General features: G+C 41.9%; 2 protein-coding genes across 3 annotated transcripts in view; one reads left to right on the plus strand and one right to left on the minus strand.

The window, feature by feature from the left end:
- Positions 1–2746: 2746 nt before the first annotated feature.
- mrpl45 (mitochondrial ribosomal protein L45) lies at positions 2747–12216 on the minus strand. Its single transcript, XM_083765129.1, has 8 exons — positions 12075–12216; positions 8762–8957; positions 8091–8208; positions 6839–6937; positions 6321–6369; positions 5252–5401; positions 4725–4898; positions 2747–3347 (listed from the first exon to the last, which is right to left on the minus strand). The coding sequence occupies exons 1-8, from the start codon at positions 12135–12137 to the stop codon at positions 3243–3245; spliced, it is 954 nt and encodes a 317-aa protein (XP_083621255.1). The 5' UTR covers positions 12138–12216; the 3' UTR covers positions 2747–3242.
- A 1009-nt stretch (positions 12217–13225) lies between these two features.
- npepps (aminopeptidase puromycin sensitive) overlaps positions 13226–20958 on the plus strand; it is a 33377-nt gene continuing 25644 nt past the window's right edge. Inside the window, exons 1-9 of one of the 2 annotated variants that reach the window (XM_083765653.1) lie at positions 13226–13679; positions 15837–15927; positions 16159–16236; positions 16390–16511; positions 16954–17061; positions 18180–18380; positions 18723–18819; positions 19064–19097; positions 20049–20163. In XM_083765653.1, coding sequence (XP_083621779.1) covers positions 13308–13679; positions 15837–15927; positions 16159–16236; positions 16390–16511; positions 16954–17061; positions 18180–18380; positions 18723–18819; positions 19064–19097; positions 20049–20163 — 1218 coding nt within the window. In that variant the 5' untranslated portion in view covers positions 13226–13307. The remainder of the gene's footprint in view (positions 13680–15836; positions 15928–16158; positions 16237–16389; positions 16512–16953; positions 17062–18179; positions 18381–18722; positions 18820–19063; positions 19098–20048; positions 20164–20958) is intronic. The other variant, XM_083765654.1, reaches the window with a different exon arrangement.

The following is a 20958-nucleotide window of genomic DNA, read 5'->3' on the forward strand; positions in this document are numbered from 1 at the left end:
GGTATTGGTCTGTAATGTCATTGTAGAACCTGCATTTCCAAGGGGCGAATAAAATAAATCCAGCCCCATATTTGCATACTGGGCCCTGTTTGGTGCCCCACAACTTCGGGGGCAGGGAAATCCAATTACAACCGAGTGGGGCGAGACAAAATCTACTGGTGGGCCGTCAGGATATTACAAGTTGGCCACCAAATGACTGGCAAAATATTAAGACTTTGATGATAATGTAATGTTAGCCACTTAAACAGTTTATTCTTAGTCAAAACGGACCTGAGTTAGGGTGCACAAAACTGTACCCCTGCACCTGGCAGGGATTTGTTCTTGAGCAAGACATCGGTGGACATTTATGGGAAATTGCAAACTACAGAATGTACTCTATCTGTTCCCACTGTTTCACATTATTGCCATCTCACTATGAAGCCTATGGTTGAGCATTAATGCATTGTGTAGCATTGCGCGGAAGCGGGGATTGAACCCGGGCCTCGCCAGACCAACGCGCAACCTGTCGTTCCAATAGGGCTAAGCCCGATTGGCAGGGCTGGGTCTTGGCTGGGGGCTACAATCACCCCCCCCCCCCCGAGTCTCCACGTCCTCGCGCTTCTCACTTCACACCGCGGACCGCCGCACACGATGTCCCTCATGTCCCTCACGCGAGGATATCACGCTATCACCCGACTATGCCAGATTGTAGCATTGCGCGGAAGCGGGGATTGAACCCGGGCCTCCCACTCACCAGACCAACGTGCCACCTGTCGTGCCATTAGAGCGTCGCAGTCCCTCCCCCTGTGGCCCAGGAAATTATTCTCCATTCATTTTCTCCATAGGCTTTTCAAAAAGTATTTATTTAAAGACGGTTACGCCGCGGACAAAGCCAACTCGGATCGTGACAAATCATGACAATAAACACAATGTTTTGGACCAAACAAAGCAGGCAGGTTACAACACTTTTCTTGTTGTTTTTCTTCTTAGTAATTATTTGTTTGGTCCAAAATATTGTGTTTGTTGTCATGATTTGTCACGACTCGAGTTGGCCTTGTACGACGCTTAAAAGGTCTTTAAATAAATACGTTTTGAAAAGCCTATGGAGAAAATGAATGGAGAATCATTTCCTGGGCCACTCGTCATTCTGAAAGGGGGCGGGACTGCGACGCTCTATAGGGCTGAGCCCGATTGGCAGGGGGCTACACATGGGAGGTGGTATCTTAAGACCTGAGTGAAAAGACAGCTCCACCAGCATATTTATACCTGTGCACAATAAACTGACTTATATAGGTGCAACTATGCCATAGTTTGGGCTCTATAGATGCAGTATTTTCTTCATGCTTCTGCTCCCTGTTGAATTTGTTAGTTTTAAAGACTACTATGCTTCTCTTTTACATCTACAATATGTTGGATCCATAATTTGCAACAGATTGTGTTTAGCAGTGGATAAACAATTAGTATTTTAACATGTAGTTTACTGTAGGCCTATGTGTTGGGCTGTTGGCAAGTACAGTAATTTAAATAAGCATAAGAGTGTAGGAATGAAGATACTGAATGAGAAATATTACATGTACATTAAATCATTTTCTTGTTGAGTGGATCTTCTAGATAGATAGACCTATGGGGAAATTCAGGTGCCTAGATGTTTAGGCAAAACAAATTTAACAAAGGATGCCAGATTCACCTGCCACAGTGGTGTTTGGATTAAGAATTGGTAACACCATGCATGGCAATAAAGGGCATAGTAATTTAGCTTCACAATATTCATTCTATCTAAATAAATAAATTATATGCATTTTTGGGGCTAGACATCCTACAATTTCTAAATTGGATTCAAAAAATAATATACAATTCACCATTACCGGTATTAACATATTTATTATTCATGTTATTCATTACGTGGAGAGGATTCAAATGTACTTACAATAGAGCAAAATCTGTACATAATCCTTGATTTTCTATTCGTTCAGTGGTATTTTGTTGTTTCTTGGCTGCATGCAATGCATATGTTGAAACCAGTGATATATGGGGCAATGAGGTCAACTACATACATATATTTTACTTATTTCTCTAATTTCTTTGAAAGTGTCCATGTCTCGGAGCCATAGAGTAGAATCGACTCGACGGTCGTCCTATTTTTTTTTACTTTAAACCTCTTACTAAACTGGGATGACCAGATTTTAGTTTAACTAGCCAATCTACATCAACATGTTGTGAGCTTGTAGATCAGCTATTTGAACTATTTTAAAATAGTAAAAAAAAATGGCAAATAAGATAACGTTTAGGGATAAGGGATAGAACAGTTTGTTGTAATCACAAACCTTACACCCAATGATAGACGTTTGACATATTTTGTTAAGAGATGTTTGTCAAATGGTGGATCTGAGTCACTTTAGTCTTGACTCCACATACAACTAGTGACAACAGCCCCATTATCCCACTCAGTTTATGCAGTGATCTCATTGTTATGCACAGCCTCATGTAACTGTCAGTGACTGGACCAATCTGTTTACTGTTTCTGCATGTTGTGATTTCATTTTTTGGAATGTATGTATTATCTTTATGTCCAAAAATCTAATGTCATGTGATTCCATACCTATTTTTAAGAGTTTTGTTAGCTTTTTGATCTTTTTCTATGTATCGACTATTAAGACCATTCTGAAATAGTCTCTTTTGTAAGTTAATGATGTTTTTAGTTTTTCAATTTTAATGTATTGACTATAAAGGACACTATTCTGATATAAACTCACTGAAACCGTTGGAAGTGAAAAAACAACAGATGGGGCATTTTATTTTTGTATTCTTTAAATTAACAATATATTCATGATCACAGAAATAAACCATACAATCTCTGTAAATCTGGAAAATTTGCATTTGTTAGATACACATGAGAATAAAATTAATACCATCAAAAGATGTATGGGAAAATGTCAAAATATACATTTTAAAAGGTCCTAAGTCAGGGTTCCCCAATTAATTTTCCTCAAGGGCCATATTTTGACTACGGTACCAGGCTGGGGGCGGAGTAGGCACGCGCGAGGTCGAGGTCTTGCCCTGAAATGAATGATCAGGGCAAGACCCCATTTGAAAAGGACCCCCAGTTTGACATGCAGAGGCTACTGACCCCTATTTAATGGCATTTATAGCTTGGACCCCCCCCCCCCAAAAAAAGGGGGGGCGCTAATTGGGGAACCCTGCCCTAAGACCAACATGATGTCTTTCCTCTGTGTTGCAAGGGGGAAACAGTGCCCCTAAGTGGCTCATTTGTTCCACTGCACAGCCTCTGGCTTGGTAGCTGCGTGTGTGTAGTTGAGGGCATCAAATTCATCTTCTGGCTTGAGCTCTGGACCGGGGATCAAAACAGTCTGAAAGATGGAAAAGAATTATGTTGATTATTCTTCATAAACACTCCCAATGTTTAGCAATGAATATCTATCATACCTGTTCGTAATTCACGTTAACCACACCACTAGTGACATACACAGTACACATAGGGGACATACACATATTACACATTTGGTATTCTGTTATGTGACGCATCAAATTGTTGTTTTCTGACTTCCCCAAAGTCATCGTTTGTCAATGTTCAAATGCTGGTTATGCTTCCAACAGTGAAACATGGCTTCATTTCATTTGTATACATTTCGCAAATTGGTATGCTTACAGTATATATTAGGGCTTTCAAAATTGGCCAAACATCACGTACAAAACCTGTACATCACAATATTTAGTTGATCGGTCATGACTCATATGCGAGAGGTCACTGCACTGGGTACTCTGGTTTTTTTCCCGTGAAGAACCTTATTTTGAAGGCCCATGGGTCCCGAGACACGAACCGGAAGTAAACAAACAGATTGACGGACAAGCGTCTTTTCTTTTCACCCGGAGAATACATTTTGTAACCGTGATCATCGGTTCTTCAGTTATGGGCTGTGAATAAAGCTTGTTTTTGGACCAAAAACGCAATCTGGGAAAAGAAAGTTTCCACTTCCGGTACATTTCTGGTTTTATCTGTCTCCTAGCGACCTAGAGAGAGCCATTCATACGTTTGGTGAAGAGTGCGATCCAACGTAACCAATGAAAGCCAATAGCAGTGACCCGTTGGATTTCAAATGATGAGATATCTCGTCAATGGCAGTGAATGTGGTTACAACGGGTACAACAAGTTGTCCTATTCCACACACGTTACGTACACACAAAACATTGGGGCACTTTGTGGTCTTCAGTGTTGCAGGCAGTGTTGTTTTCATCGACTAAAACTAAGACGAAAAATGTTCGTCGACTACCACTGACTTCACTGACTAAAACTAAATAAAAACGAATCTAATGAGGACTAAAACTAAGACTAAATATACTGACAATTTCGTCAACAAATAAAAACTAGACTACAATGTTAGGAAGGGACTAGTGGACAAGAGATCCAGTTTTATGCTGGGTTGGCGGGTTGCATGCTGAAAATAGCAGATTGCAAGATTGTAGATCTGTTAACTTCAACCAAAGTGTAAAATATGTCATTACAACGACATCAAGGCCTGTCAAAACACATTTTAGTCGACTAAATCAACTGTAGATTTAGTCGACTAAAGTTGTATGACATTTAGTCGACTAAAACTAGACTAAACACTAGAACATTCCAGGTGACTAAAATGTGACTAAAACTAAGTGAAAACTATTCAAGAGACTAAACGACTAAAACTAAAATAGAAATTTGCTGCCAAAAACATCACTGGTTGCAGGTTTACCTTGAAGACAGGGTCTTTTTTAGGGGCCCATGCCGGTACGATCTTGCCGTGTATCCGCCAGCGGCCGTATGGGTTGATGAGATGGCGCTCCAACACCAGGTACTCCAAGACGTCCTTAGGCTCCGTCTCGCTCCCCATCATCAGCCTCCCGAAGCGGTCGTAAATGGCCAGGGTCTGGTTTTGGTCATCCCAATGAAAAAGCAGAGAGAATCAGAAGACATTGAAGCAAATATTTAAACCAAAGGGATTGTATATGGCGGTTGTTCTCAGACATTTTCATGACAAAATAGCAAATGTGCAAGCTCAAGCCGTGTGTGCTTTGCAGATAGACAAAGTAATGTATTTATTGACATTTTTCAATTACATAAAACATTACAGAGTTATAGCTCTTTTGTTAATAGGGTGGTTAAACTACATATTTTCTGTGGAACCCCTTGAAGCCTCTCCAGGAGCCCTGGTGGTACCCGGAACGCACTTTGAGAACCACCGTCCGCCGGTATACAGACACTAGTTAAAATGTAGCTCACCTGTCTGGAGTGCATGCGAAGTGTCACCTGACCGTACAGGTTGCCCTTAGTGACCATGTCCGGGCAGCGGGCTTGCACCACTCTGGGTGGCTCCAGAGACTCAACGAATGTCCAGCGAATGGTCTTGTATCGGTTTCCCCTCGTCATTTCCTGGACAGGAGGGCAGGGGTTATTTTACTCAATGACCCGGGATGGGACATATAGCTTGTCCTTACATTGTTATAGCATTCACATGTACAGTATTGTCCTATATACGTGCCCTAAGCCCTAAACAATGAACGGTGCTGATAAGCCGTAATATAGGCAACTTTGGGATCACTTTTTAGGAAGTATGTTCCCCATATTTGCAGAAACTAATAAAAGGGGAATCTGAGAAGAGGGTGGGGGGAGGGGAACATTTATCAGCAACTAATGGTAAACGCTGATGAAGGCCTGAGGAGCCAAAACGCGTCCATTTGTCAGGACTGCTGCTGCGGTAAATAAAAAAACAAATCAATGAAAATTCACCCTGTGAGCGCAAACTGTTTCTATGTATAGAGACAGCAGAGCACGCTCAGCTCAGGACTTCTGTCAGCTAGTATTTGGATAACGTGGCACCTTGACCAGAACTAATACTGTATGTCCTGCAGCTGGGTTACGAGTTCTTTGTCAGTGTGATCAAACTTGACTGCAACACTTAAATCTTGCCCGTCATGTCATGTTGGCCCTCTATGAGAAAAAACTCCTGCACTCACGTTAGGTCACTGTGGATAAACATGCCAATCAAATAATTAACCTATTCTGACCTGAGATCAGATTAAAAAAATGTCTTCTACATCCTGACAGTTTTCTGAAAAAGCTATGTCTCTATGTCAGTGGTTCTTCGATTTAAAAAATATAGCAGACCTACAAGCTCTATGAGCTTGTAGATCTGCTATTTTTCAATAGCTAAAGCATAGCATAATGCTGACACCAAAAGGGGTTCCTGCCCAAAATGGGTTAAAGTGTAAATGTAATTAATATGAAGAGTGATTAAACCCCAGCACATGATGGGGTAGGATTATTTCACAGAGAGGAACAGACAACTCACAGGGTAACACCTTTCTGTCACCAACGAGTGCAGTTTTTCCTTGTCGAATCTGAAATACACAAACAGGTGATTGTTAGTGTTCCTAGAGACATACACGTACCAACAACAACTGTACGGTACGGTACCAAACACTGAAATAATTATCAGATCAGAGCTCTAGACTAGTTTCTTAAAATAAACAACTTTTCAAAATATGGAGTTACAAAGTGCTATGATAATCATATTAAATCAAGTTGAACCCCCCCCCCCCCCCCCCCCATATAATCATATAGTCAATAAAAGAAACGATGAAAATGTAAATAAGAATTACACTTTTAAGCAGACAAGAGATGAGCATGCTCTCTTAACCACCCCAGTGAGTGAGTCACAGTCTCACTTCTATCAGAAATGTCTCACTGAAATAAACCCTCCCATAAATAGAGCATGTCCACTTGCACACTAAATGTATGTCACACCACTGGAAGGAGGGCGTTGGCCTAGTTATTTGTACGTGAGAGAACAAGAAGATGGAGGCTTACTGTGTCAGGGCATTGTGAGCGTCAATGAACGTCTCCTGAGCTTGTGCCGGGAAATCCTTGGTGGTGAAATGAGAATCAAATTCTTTTATCTTGCGTATCCTGCGGGGAGTAAGGAAAAATACACATCTTTAGTTTACATTTCCTACGGTCACTCTACCGGAAACCAGCTTTATTATTTGTCACATCACGGATTTACAGAATAAAAGGGTGGGTGAAAGAAATCTACATATTTAAACCTGAGATAAAATGTATAATGGTGCGTGAGCATAGCAGCAGGCAAGTGTCCACTTGATAATCCCAGTTGCCCACTAATTACCACCACGATTAGGATGTTTTTTCCCCATGTCTGTTTGTGACACATTCATACTCCCAGGAGGAAGAAACCTATTGATTTTGGTGACCCAATGACCTTTCCTCTAGTGCCACCATCAGGCCAAATTTAGTCGTACAGCCATAGCTTTTGCTGTGCGCACAGTCATCATTTTCCCAAGAGGAAGAAGCAATTTAATTTGGGTGTCCCTGTGAGGTTACCTCTAGTGCCAATATCAGACCAAAGTGGAGAGACGTGTAGGTCTGCCTTGAAATGAGCGCATTCTTGTTCATTATGGTTTTTGCTTTCCATATCTGCAGGCTGGATTCTGCCTCTACTGTATATACCTCAAACAACAAAAGGTGATATAACAGCTCAAACAATCTTTGTACAGTATGTAAGAGTTCTCTAGATTATAGTACCACAAATGAAGGCAGCAGATGATGATCAATGGTGATATCCAGCCTGTAGACATGGAAATCTGTTACCGTTGCAGCAGAAACAAGAATGCGTTATTTTTGCTGCAGGTGAAATAGCAGATCTACAAGCTCATAGCGCGCCACCGAGTGGCGCGCTACAAACTTGTAGGTCTGCTATTTTTTTAAACGGTCAGGATTTAAGACATTTTTTTAATCTGATCTCAGGTTAAAATGCGTTAAAGAACCACCATTCTTCTGTGGGTTAGAATCTGATCTCAGGTCAGAATGGGTTAAGGCCAGAAAGTAGTTTTTTGCCACTCAGTAGGCGTTCCTGCATAACTTCTGGGTATGATGATGATGTCACGCGCATACCCTCTATAAACAAATCAGATTTATAGTTTCAAAAGGCATCTTTCCTTCCTATAACAAAATCTAATATCTAACAAATCTATACACAAAACAATATTCAAGCACACAAAATACAAAAACAGAGATTGAGCACTTGTGACAATAATGATCTTACGCGAGTTTGGAGGCAGCGCCCTGTTTGATCTGCTCGGTGCGTTGTTTCAGCCCCTCTTTGGACAGACTGGAGAGACGAGCGTCACCCTCCGGGGGGACGTAGGGGTCGAAGACACCCGCTGGTGGTGAGAGAAGATCCACAGTCAAATATGCTTTGCTTTTGGTATAGATCAAACAAATGCCCTACAGCCAGCAATGGTTGTTGACGATCTGGTGCAAAATTGTGGTCTATAATTAATGTACATCAAATAAACCGATGAGGGCATAAGCTAGTTTGTGTTATACTATTTTGAGATCATTCATTAGTTTAAAAAGGACATATGGACTTAAGATTCTTTGTGTCCTCAACTTGGGTGTTGAGGCTCAACCTCAAAACTGACGTTCAGTCACGTCATTAGTGTATTGGGTGTAATAACCGCAATATTGAAGGCATACTGCGGTATCGAGTTCATAACCAAGGTTATAATTTATTTGATTAAAAGTTTTATCCCACGATTTTATATATCAGCAACTAATGGTTATATATATATATATATATATATATATATATATATATATATTTATATAAATTCCCATTCAAAACAACTTTTTTTTAGGTCTAGCTCAATACCATCGGTAAACATTTATTATGGCGATAACAAAGAAAATGCATAAACTGTTGTGTTTGTATACCAGTGCAGGCTATGTTGATGGGTCTCTCGACGTACTGCTGCCTTATTACAAGACCGGCTGCTTTGGCTTTGGCCTCCTGGTCTCCGAGTCCTGAAGCGAACTTCCCTTTCTGCCCAGTGGCCGGCGGGATAAAGTATCGTTTCTTGGTCCGCACTGGCAAGATGAGTGGGAGAGGATGCGAACACGCCTCTGAATTCTGAAATTAAATACATAAGTAAATCAGTGTTTCGTTTCATGCACAGAGATGTCTTCTAGGTCAGCTGTGAGGTTCCATGGTCCATGGGACAGCATTAGCCGGCGACGGCGTAGCCATTATCTGGCATTTAGAGTTGCAATACCAACCCTTGACAACCAATACATTCAAACACAAAAGTTCAAACTGATTGTATTAAACAATGTTAAGCTCACCAACATTGTGGCTGCAGGCCTACAGAAAACTTGGATTATCCTATATGCCATGTTTTTGCTTCATGAAAATACGTTGCAGATAATATGGTATGAGCTACTTTTTCAAGAAACGTTATTTTGCACACTTACTGGCAACTACTGGGACACCTACTGGGATCAGGTATCTCGTGAGATCCCGATGAAGGTTGTTCAGAGTTAGATAGTTAGACCAAAACGTTGTAGGCTATAATAAACTACCACTGTAAGTGGTAGACGGTGTGCAGGACTTTTTCTCATGAGGTTCTTTCTGTCCATAAGTTCTGTGCAGGTGTTCCGAGTTTGGAAGCGCTCATTGGGAACGGTCCTGCGTACCCGTACCGTTTAGAAACTGCACATAATGCAAGTGTCCTTGAGCAAGACCCTCGATTGCTCCCGATGAGCAGGTTGAGGTTGGTGCATGGTTTGTGTGATGCGTTGTGTGATGCAGAGATGTAAATAGGTTTTCAATGAAATGAGTCCCAGGATGCAGGGATGGTCTTTTAGATGAGTCTCAGTGACATTTTATCCCACTTCAACAACGTTAGGAGACATATTTTGCCATTTTTACAAATTGCAGCATTTAACTCCCATTTCATTTTATATGGTTATAATGTACAGTAGTACATCCCGTGGATGCAGAGGTCATTGTTGTATTGCATCCCTTAACTATAAACTGGGTTTTGGGATGCAAAATGCACCCTATTTTAATCTCTGGTGATGGGTGAATGTAATGCACTGCACAATCTATGTAAGGCGCCTTGGATGAAGGCACTATATAAAATACACCATTTACTATTTAATGCAAGAGACAATATGCATGTTAGTAGGGGAGAGAATTAAATGGTTAGAACTGTGGCCATAATGATTAACTATTAAAAGGTTAATTGATTTAAAAAAATCAGACCGGTCTGAAGTGAGTGGTGCTGTACTGTACTTGTGCAGCATGTACTGTACTGTACTGTACTGTACTGTACTGTACTGTACTGTACTGTACTGTACTGTACTGTACTGTACTGTACTGTACTGTACTGTACTGTACTCTCTCCCTGGCCTGTGTGTGTCTGTGTGTTAGGCTGTGCAACAGTGAAGGCTCATTCATAGTGGTGAGGTGACCACCGAACTACAACATGGCGTCACAAGCCGCGGTGAAGAGCAAACCACCACCACTCTCTGTTTTTACTCACCACCGCTCAACGTTATTTCAGCTCTGGTGGTCACCTCACCACCGAGAATCCAGACTATGAATGAGCCTTAACACTTGGTGGTGAACAAACGCTATAATGCTATTTTCGTGCTAGCCAGGGACACTGGAGCCAAATTCCAATACCGCAAATCTCGGGCACTCGCTCACTCACACTTGGTCACTCCAGCATGGCAAATTATGGTGAAATTGGTGCCCTGCCGAAATATGTGACCATCTTGTGGACTTCACACAACTTATACATGGAAGTCTTAAATACGTGGCCTAAATACCGCTAGTTTGAACTCTGATAATGAACAAACTGCAATGATTTATGTTCGGACACAATTATACATTATTATTATTAATTAGACACAATTATATGACGTCAACTCGATTGTGCCATATTTCAGCAGGTCACCAATTTCAACGTAACACCACCATGCTGGAGTGACCGAGTGGCCGAGATTTGGGGTATTGGAATTTGGCTCCTACACAGCCACACACAGCTGTCTATGGGAGTGGAAGAATCCTCAGGCTCATGCACTGGGACATGCAAGAGAATTGTGGAATGGATTGGACTGTACCATCTACTAAACCTTTGGATTGTGCATCACTGGTTTCCTTCAAAATAATCTAGGCACTAGGCTAGCCCCTTTCGGGACCCTACGTAAAACTTTTTTGATATTTTGTTGAGTTTTACGTTGGGTCCCTGCTCGCTAGTGTATTTTCGTATGGAAATTCCTAAATGCGGATGTGGAGATTCTCTCTAAAATAGGACCCGCGGCATGTGACGCCATTATTTTCCTTGAGTTATTCTGAATTCGGTAACTTTAAGTAGCTATACATCCCGGTGCGAATATCTCCTGTGGCGCGGAAGCCGTTAAGTATTTTTAATCTTTGTTTGACCGATTTGGTCGCTTTATTTCTTCTTGTTTGTTTACCGTTTATTGTACCGCCTCCCGGTGTGCGGTTGGCTTGTGAGGCTACGTCCCTGCCTCTGATCTGCTGTGTCATAGCTATAGCGCCACTAGCTAGCCAGATAGGCGGTACAATTGGGTGTCAATAAACAAGAAGAATCCAAGCTTCCAAATCGGGCAAACATATATTAAAAATACTTAACGGCTTCCGCGCCACAGGAGATATTCGCAAAGGTATGTATGTGTACTTATACTTTACATATTCAGAAAGCCTCATACTGAAGAATATCGTCAAAGAGCGCGGAGAGGCGTTTTAACATGTAAACATGAGCCAGTAAATGTTTTAATCAGGTGGCATGGACGACGTGGAACAGGACCCAATGCACTGGGTCGAACAAATGTCAGAAACTTCAGTAGCATTTGGGTTCTGCTTGGAGGGCTAGCACTAGGCCAAGCTTAATATGTTTCATGAACAATATTCAATTATTGATAATATGTTATGAGCTACTACTATGTTAGCTATATGTTATTTTGCGCACCTACTGGGATCGGGACACTTTTTTGTGTTAATGTCTGACTGTACAGTGTACACTTGCTGTTTACATTTCTACTACTTACTAATGAAGAGATTATGGTTCATGATCATGAAGCCAGATTCCGTAGCCTGTTACAAGTTATTCTAGATAATAATCCGCCCTATGACGTTAAATATCATTTCAGATAATAACCGGCATCACAAAACCTCAAGGTGCACTGCCAGTGTCATTGATTTGTAATAGAACCATACCTTCAAAGTATTACATGTCAGTAAATGCAGAGTTCCTAACGCCCTCCGCATGGACGTCGCCATCTTGTCTGTATAGGTTTCCAAAGGTAGCGTTCAAGAGCGTCACTAAGTATCCACTACAACCAGATGCGCAGATTTCATTTGGAGTCATGAAGAAAGCCAGACGTGGAGGGCTAGCCCTCAAAAAGCAAACCCATGAAAAATACCAACGCTCGACAGGTTATCGAGGGGGCAGAACTTAAACCGAGATGTCTGACTGTCTTTAACCCAGGGCGGCAAACCTATTGAAATAGTGGGGCACTGGGGCAGGATGTAGGCTAAATACATAAGTATTTAATGGGTTACTATATTGAGTCTCTATGGGATCATAGTTGGACGTGAATGTGAAATATCACTGAGATTCACTTTCCTTTTAAATAGTTGACCATGCGTGCTTGTATCATCCCGATCCCGGTGATGTCACGAGTCAGTGTCATATCCATATATGGAGTCCTGATGTTGTGCATGTCCAAAGATGGAGTCTTATGCCAGACTCATGATAATGTGTCAGTTAAATACATCTATAACTACTTAATTGGGAGGATATGTTTTTTCTTCTGTCTTGAAGGGGCATATGTTTTGCGCAACAACATAGTCTTTTCATTATGTCTGCCCTATGATCTCTGAGATTTATATTATTGAAATTGCAATAAAAATATTTCGACAAGAAAAAAAGATATAGGAACCAAATGGAACCTATTTAGTTTAGTTTACCTGTGCCTATACAGGTGTGTGATGCTGAGGATCTATGTATAATGTACTAGTCCCAGAGATACAAATCACAGGGTCCGTTTGATTGAAAATGTTATCAACATTTTAATAGAGGATTGAAATACCCAGAAAAGCACAACGGCTTGTTTACATTGGTGTCCTCCATTTCTTGGGCCTATATATAGACCATAAAGCACATCGAACTCTGGGTCTTTCTTTGGTGGTTGAGAATCACTGCTAATTCAATTTATTCACAAATCACATCACACGCACATTCATTCACACGGTCGGTACACACACACACACTGCACGCCGAGGCCGAGCGACGCGATGACGTTATTTGTTCGGAGGTCGGCGCTAGTTCACATCGGTTGTTTGGATTTGAAGTGAGCAGCAGAGAGAGAGAGAGAGAAAGAGAGAGAGAGAGAGAGAGAGAGCGAGAGCAGAGGGGAGGAGGACTGTGTCACTGTGAAGGAGGGTTTTATGTTGCTGCTGGGTCTGGTGGGCCGCCGAACGCAAACAACACTGTCGTTCCTGAAACGCACGCTCACAACAACCTGCTACAACACCACCACCACCACAGAGCTGCTGCTGCTGTCGAAGCCCGTTGCTTCCCTCAACAACATCAACCCCCGCGCCGCCGCCACCACCACCGCCGTCCTACTGAGAGCGATCCACGGCACCGTCTTCGTGAAGTACCCGACAGCGACCAGCCAAAATAGAGACGCCACCATGCCCGAAAGGAGGCCCTTCGTGCGGCTACCCGCTGACGTCTACCCCGTCAACTACGGGCTGTGCTTGAAGCCCGACCTCGTCGACTTCACGTTCGAGGGCAAGCTGGAGGCGGCCGTGGAGGTACGCCTCGGTTTGTCTCGTTTGCTTGTTTTGACGCGGGTCGATGTTTTAGAGACGTTGCACGGCGGGGATTTCAATCATTATGTAATCTACTCTGCTAGCTTAGCTAATTTGTCATATTCGACTTGCTAGCGGCGAATTGCTAGCTGTTGTTGCTAGCCCAGAATGAAGATGCACAAGGATGCGTCTATGTTGTGTCCGTCACGCGGAAGGGCTTCTGGGCCACGCCGTGCACCAACACACTTCCTGATGGCTTGCGACGTCGCTGACTCACCCTTGGTTATGTTTATCTGTTAGCCGAGCTATCTAACCGAGCTATTAATGTGTACCAGGCAGCTAACTGCTAAAGTTAATGGTATCAGAGTCATACTGCTCTTGTCGTCAAGGGACTTGGCAGGTTCTGGCTGATTGACAAATCAAAACCCAGCGAATGAATTAGAAATGCTGATTCTGTGAATAGTATTGTGAAGAAGTATGCAAGTTAGAGAGATCCCTAGTTTATTGGGAAGTTTCGTGGAGTTCCCTTAAATTGAGACCGCAGGCAGACTTGCCATATCATGTCAGCTAGCTAGCTGTCACGTACCTACCAACGACATCACCACGGCTAACGACGCCTGGATTTCAGCAGTCTGTTTATTGTTTTTGCATGATTGCAATGAATGCACCGTTAGTGTTATGTTATTAATTCATGACTATACCTTCAACGTGGCAATGCTATGCATGGTAATGCCCACTACCGGGTTACTTATCAGCATATTTCATTGTGAGTCAGTTAACACCTGCTTGCAAGCCAGCCGGCTAATGTTTACTAAATCTTCAAAGCAAGGAAATGTCATCCACTCACTCACTCGCCCTCTGCTATACTCACTCACTCTGCTTCTCTCACTAACACTGCTTCACTCAGTTCCGTTATTGTGCTGAAAGCTGGCCTGCTCATTGAAATGGCAACATGGCATGATGTCGATATATTCTTTTACAAATGGTTATGAATGAAATCAGAATTATCTACGACTACTCACAGATCTTGATGGATAAAATTGCTTGTCAAAATATAAATGATTTATTTTGGAATGATAGGTGATGTTGTTTTGTGTGGAAAAAACATAGGCTTCTCTGTCAGATTAGAACAGAATATGAAAGTTAAACTGGTGTTATACATTGATTTTGTGCTGACAATGTGGAAAATGCTCTATTCTGCAGAGCTCGAGCACATATCATATCATCAGTCAAATCTCAACACCTGTCGTTGTTTGTAAAGGGTCTCTTATTACAACCATGTTAATGGTGTTGAGAGATTTGAGTTCCCAACTTGTCGTGCGTTGGTGAGCATTTGTGGTCGATTGTTCCTGAACTTCAGTGAAGGTGTGGTTGAAATACTCAGTCATGCTGAAGTGAATTGAAATAGTGTTTTTGATAATACCTTTGCTGGCCAGCACTTTACACAAAGCCAGGAACCTCACAATGGACCAGGATAAACCCAAGCACTGTGGCACCATGCCATTGGCCAACGTTTGCTATAATTACTGGCTTTGTTGCCTTTTGTTTAAGACTGAAAGTTCACTACATATGTCTAAACAGTAGGCTTTAACAGCAATGCCACTGGCTGCAAATGTCACATTTCTAAATGGGCTATGGGCTGCTCTCTTGAAAAGGTTGTATCTAGGTCTAATTCATTTGTTGTCATATGACCATGTCATCTGGCTAAAATATCAGATTTGCAATTGAAAAATGTGACACAAAGTGCGTAATTTGTTCTGCCCTCAACGTTGGTTGTCGTTCAGTCACATGAACTACTTTCATATTGCGTTGAACAGTCATAAGCCCATAGGCTGACTTTATTAGTCAGTCTCTCTATCTGAATGCCAAGTCTATTATCTCAGTAACCATTCAGAGCTACTGTAAGTTTAGCCTACACTAAGTTGTCTGATCACTATCTCGGCTATCCGAGTCTGTTCAGATTAGAGACACCCCGTCAGTGCGGTGTGCTGAGAGAAGGCTCAGTAGCCAGTATTGAAATCCACCCTTTTTTTGGTAATGCTTGCTGAACATATCCAGAAAGATGGTAAAATTGTAATTACTTATGGACAGTTGCTTTCTTTGCATAGCTGGATTTATCTGAATGCAATTTGTGCATTCTTCTCTGGTTAATATTTACAGGTTACACTGGCCACAAATCAGATTGTGATGAACTGTGCTGATATTGACATCATCACAGCATCATTCGCAGCAGAGGGAGGGGAAGGTGAGAGTGAGTTTTGGTTTATTCTCTTGTTCTTTTATGATTAACCTTTCATGTCAAATGACTGCTGATGGAAGCTTCATTTGCATTTTGATATTTAGTAATGTATTTTTATGGAGCACAATCACACTTTAATGACGTCTTACTGGCTTTTTCAAGGTTTAGAAAACAAAAGTACTTCAAAGAAAAAAAACATCTCTGACCTGGCATATGCTAATTTATTTCCCTCCCATGATTTAGAAATTAATGCAACAGGGTTCAACTATCAAAATGAGGATGAGAAAGTCACTCTGTCGTTTCCCAGCGCTCTTCAGAAAGGTAAAGGGTATTTAAGTTCACATTTGCCACCGTCGGCTCTGCCTAAATGTTGAAAACATGGCCATGTTTTTGGTTCCTGTTGACAACAACAAGCTTCACTTTTGGCAGCAGCTGAATGAATGGCACAACTCATTTCTTCCCTCCTTTCTTCAGGATCCGGTACGTTGAAGATTGACTTTGTGGGAGAGCTTAATGACAAAATGAAAGGCTTCTATAGAAGTAAATATGCAACTCCTGCAGGAGACGTGCGCTACGCTGCTGTCACACAGTTTGAGGTAAGCGTGTCACACTTCATTATCATAGACATAGTGCTTTTCTTTGGGAAAGTTTGTTGCTTAACCACATAATAGCCTATGTTGCAACATAGGTCATGTGACAAATGTTGGTGTTCCAGAGTTGTTATAAAGGTTGGGCAATGCCTCATTCATTCTATTTATACTGTGTATATACAGATGTATATGTATATGTGTGTATATATATATGTATAATGACTTTTGATGCTATGTTTGTGTCTTTATAATATCCGTGTTGTAAACACAGTCAGAATCATCTTTGTGATCTTTCTCTACAGGAGGTCATTGGAGGAGGTCCACTTAAAAATGGGACCTCCAGCACTTCCATGATCTAAGCCTTGTACTTTACACATAATGTTTGCTTGCTTTGAAGATAATTTCTCGCCTGTCTCCTATGGCGCTTGTCCCCATCTTCTCTCTCCAGGCCACGGATGCTCGCAGAGCCTTCCCCTGTTGGGACGAGCCAGCTATCAAAGCTACCTTTGACATCACTCTGATAGTTCCCAAGGAGAGAGTAGCCTTGTCTAATATGGTACGTCTCATGTTCAAGCTCCTACCCTGAGAAAATCTCTACCCCCGGCCCCTTGGCTGCCACATATTTGCTGCTTAGCAGTGTGTATATACTGTATATATTTTACCCTCCTATATTCAGCTATTAGGGTAGATTTTTGTCTTACACAAACATTTAATGCCCATTGACATTGAATGGAGAATTTACGTCATGATGTATGACGATCAGAGCGCACCTCACTTCACACAAGTGTGATTTATTTGATCCTAATGTAGCTTACATGGCAACAAGTTACACTGATGTCTGATGGAACTACAACGTGTCGCACAACGCATTGTGAGCTTGTTGGTCGGCTATTTTCAGAGCATGACACTGGCGTGCAACCAAGTACATCAAGTCTTTTCACTTAAGGTCTATTATCAACTACAGCTGTTGCTATTTCAAATGTGAACTGTATTTTTACAATGAGGCTGGTCATAGTAAATCTGTTAACAGTAATCACACCAAAAAATAACTAGGTCTTATACATCATTCATGATATACTTTGTCAACATGCAGTACAATCTCGTCCATATCAACCATTTCTGAACAAGAAAAGCTCATTAAGTTCACATTAGCGGCAGCAACAAAGTGGCAAGCATTTTCAATGCATCTTTCAATGGAAGCAACATGAAGCTACAAAGTGACACCTGACACTTGCCGGTGCATGACGTGATGCGTGTATGCTCCAGATCAAAGTAGGGCCGGAGTCTGGACTCTACTTCTTTCAGCGGTCTAATGATGCAGTGAAGCATCAACAACTGATTATGTTTTTTCTCCATTTCCACTCCCCTTCTCTCTCCCCACACTGTTACGTAAATGGAAGCAAAGCTCATTCTTGCGGTTAACCAGTTCCCCCGTGCTATTTAAACCTACCCTTTTCATTTATGCAACAGCGACTCTGTAGAAAATGTATTGGTCATGCTTGGTCATTTTGTAGCTTTGTTGCCGTTAGTGTGAATGCAGCATCAGTGCTGTGCTCCTGATTGTACCAGTAGAATTGTACCAGTTCTTCTGTTTGTAGTTCTGTTGAGTGTGATTAAACATGTTAACTTTGCATTTCTGAGTCGCAGGCTAACTTGCCTTTGTGCCATTCTTAGAATGTCATTGATCGAAAGCCATATCCAGACGATGACAGCCTTGTGGAAGTGAAGTTTGCCACCACACCCATCATGTCCACGTATCTTGTAGCATTTGTTATTGGTGAATACGACTTTGTGGAGAGTACGTCGTCGGATGGAGTGACGGTACGCGTCTACACACCCTTGGGGAAGGCAGAACAAGGGAAGTTTGCCCTGGAGGTGAGTGTGATGTTCAGCCGTCTTGAATTTCCATAGCAGGGGAAAAACATACTTACATTGAATGGTCAGGTGCCTGCCTAGTGCCTACAATACAAAAGTGTCATGTCAGAGACTCAGATTAGATATGCCAGACACAACCAAAGATTTGTTTACCTGGTGTATTTCCTACCTGTGTGGTTCTACAGAGATGGAATCGTGGTGTGGCCTTAATCAACTGTTTCAAATGATCATTGAATTCTGCAATAACTTTTTTTTAAAGTCTACTCTACTCTTTTTGCAAAGTTGATGAGATGTAATGACTGGATTCTGTGTTTTGTTTTGCTTTTTCTAATGACTTTCCAGGTTGCGACAAAGACCTTACCCTTCTACAAAGAGTACTTCAGTGTTCCTTATCCATTGCCTAAAATTGATCTAATAGCTATTGCTGATTTTGCTGCTGGTTAGTATTCATTGTCACTCATTGTTTGTAATTGTGATGGAAGATTAGCAGGAATAATTAATACTTCCTATGCAAATTAGATCATGACATGAAGGCTTTTTGCTGCAAAAATGTTTATTTGCATGCTGAGAATAGTACATTATTAATACTGTTTGTTTTATTGGCTGATAAATTTGCATCAGACTTGTGACTTATCCTTGTATGGCGATGGGCTAAAACAGACATATTGCCTTTCCCTATCCAGGTGCCATGGAAAACTGGGGCCTTGTAACTTACAGGTATATGTTGTTCTTATTACACCTATTGACTTGAATATTGCTACAGTCTTCCAAAGAAAGGAATCAACTCTTATTAAGAGTTCATTGCCCTCTAGCTCATTAAAAACTATTAATACGGCCCAGGCCGTAGCGTAACGGTCTGGGCACCGGACTGGTGATCCAGTCGCGGTGTGCCGCGGGTTCGACTCCCGGACCCGACACGGCCTTTACCGCATGTCATCCCCCCATCTCTCTCCCGTTTCCTGTCAGCCTACTTTCTATCCCTTAAAAAATCAATAAAAGGCGTAAGCCGCAAAAAAATATCTTAAAAAAAAAAAAAAAAACTGTTAATACCTACTGGATAAGTTAAATAGTCGGTTAAATGTATTATGTCTGACCTTCCTGAAAACCATATTGTTGCTGTCAGGCAGAAACCTTTTTTGTAAATCAACGCCATACTTGATCATACTACAGTGTCACACAAAAGCATAAAAAGTAGCAAATTACAAGCTTGAAAACGCAGCGGTTTGAGCTTGTCGATCTTTTACTTTTGTTGTACTTGTGGTGTGTTTGAAAAGTAAAGTAGTTGCTGGTGACGCGTGCCAAAAAACGCAGATCTACAAGCCCAAAGCACGTCGCAATCGATGGGGGCTGTTTTCTGTGCGTGACACCAGTGTGCAACAACGTATACATCAGCACTGTAAGGGCCGATCCATACTCTTATTTTACCGCTTGTTTCGGCGCTGTAGTGCCGAAATGATTTTGGCACCGAAGAGACGACTTTAGTACGGAACCCGTCCCCCGCCCCCCGTCCCCCCCGAACCTCAAATAACGTTACATTGTAGGCTCTACAGCGCCGAACCGACTTTTATTCGGCTCTAAGTGTTCATGCTGTATCTCTGTCTTTCAATTCGGTAGTTTGTGTGAATCGTCACCTTTTTTTGTGTCCCATCATCATCATCATCATCTCAGGGAGACGGCGCTGCTGATCGACCCGAAGAACTCCTGTTCTTCCTCCAGACAGTGGGTGGCCCTGGTGGTGGGCCACGAGCTGGCACACCAGTGGTTCGGAAACCTGGTCACCATGGTAATCAAACACAACCCTTAAAGAAGCAGTAAATTCACATTGATGGCAGCTTTCTGGGCTTCGCTGAATGGGGCACAGCGGCTTAAAGGAGCTGCCTCAAGCATTGTTCGCATCGATCTCATGGGAGCGCCTTGTTGCTAGGAGACGTGCATATATGACCTTTGACCCATTTGATTGATTGAATAGTTTTGAGACAGAAATGCGAATGGCAGGAGTACATTCATGCACTTGGTCTAAAAGGATAACCCCAAGGCCGTGAATGCCATCACCTTTAGTGAGATTTACCTCTCCCGTTGGCCTCCCGAAAAGTGCATTTTCATGTTTTATAGGATGCCAGTGGTGCACATTTGTTAAGGGATGGGGTCGGGGCATTCCACACTTTGGTGGCACTGCTCTAGAAAGAGAATTTACCCATGTTTGTTCTATACGTAGGTGGGTGTTACCAGAGTGTCGTCGCTCCCTCTAGTATTGCACACATTGTTGCCTGTTGGTGGGAGCTTTGGAGATGGCAAAATGTTCAAGAAAAATGTCTTTTAGACAATTAGTTTTTGCTCCAATCCCAAACAATTGCCAACGTGATGTCCATGCACTATTCACAAAGTAGTGCAATATGTCTGTCAGACACATTATTATAATATATATATTTATCTTTCTCAAAACATTTGATAACTTGTTTGAAGCTTCTTTTACTGGCTGCAGTAAGTAACATGACGTAAAAAAAGAAATACCTATAGGCAAGACCGATTCCTAAAATATTCCTAAAATAATATTGTATATATTCTACCTAAATGTAGA

This window comes from Protomyctophum parallelum (assembly GCF_964188405.1).
Source record: "Protomyctophum parallelum genome assembly, chromosome: 5".
Taxonomy (NCBI): Eukaryota; Metazoa; Chordata; class Actinopteri; order Myctophiformes; family Myctophidae; genus Protomyctophum; species Protomyctophum parallelum.

Excerpts from the sequence above, each read along its gene's own strand:
- mrpl45 (XM_083765129.1), bottom strand. The coding sequence starts at position 12,137 with ATGGCGACGTCCATGCGGAGGGCGTTAGGAACTCTGCATTTACTGACA. Across the intron at positions 4,899-5,251 it reads TTCGCATGCACTCCAGACAG|ACCCTGGCCATTTACGACCG; the intron begins GTGAGCTACATT and ends GACCAAAACCAG. Across the intron at positions 3,348-4,724 it reads AAAAAGACCCTGTCTTCAAG|ACTGTTTTGATCCCCGGTCC; the intron begins GTAAACCTGCAA and ends TCCATCTTTCAG.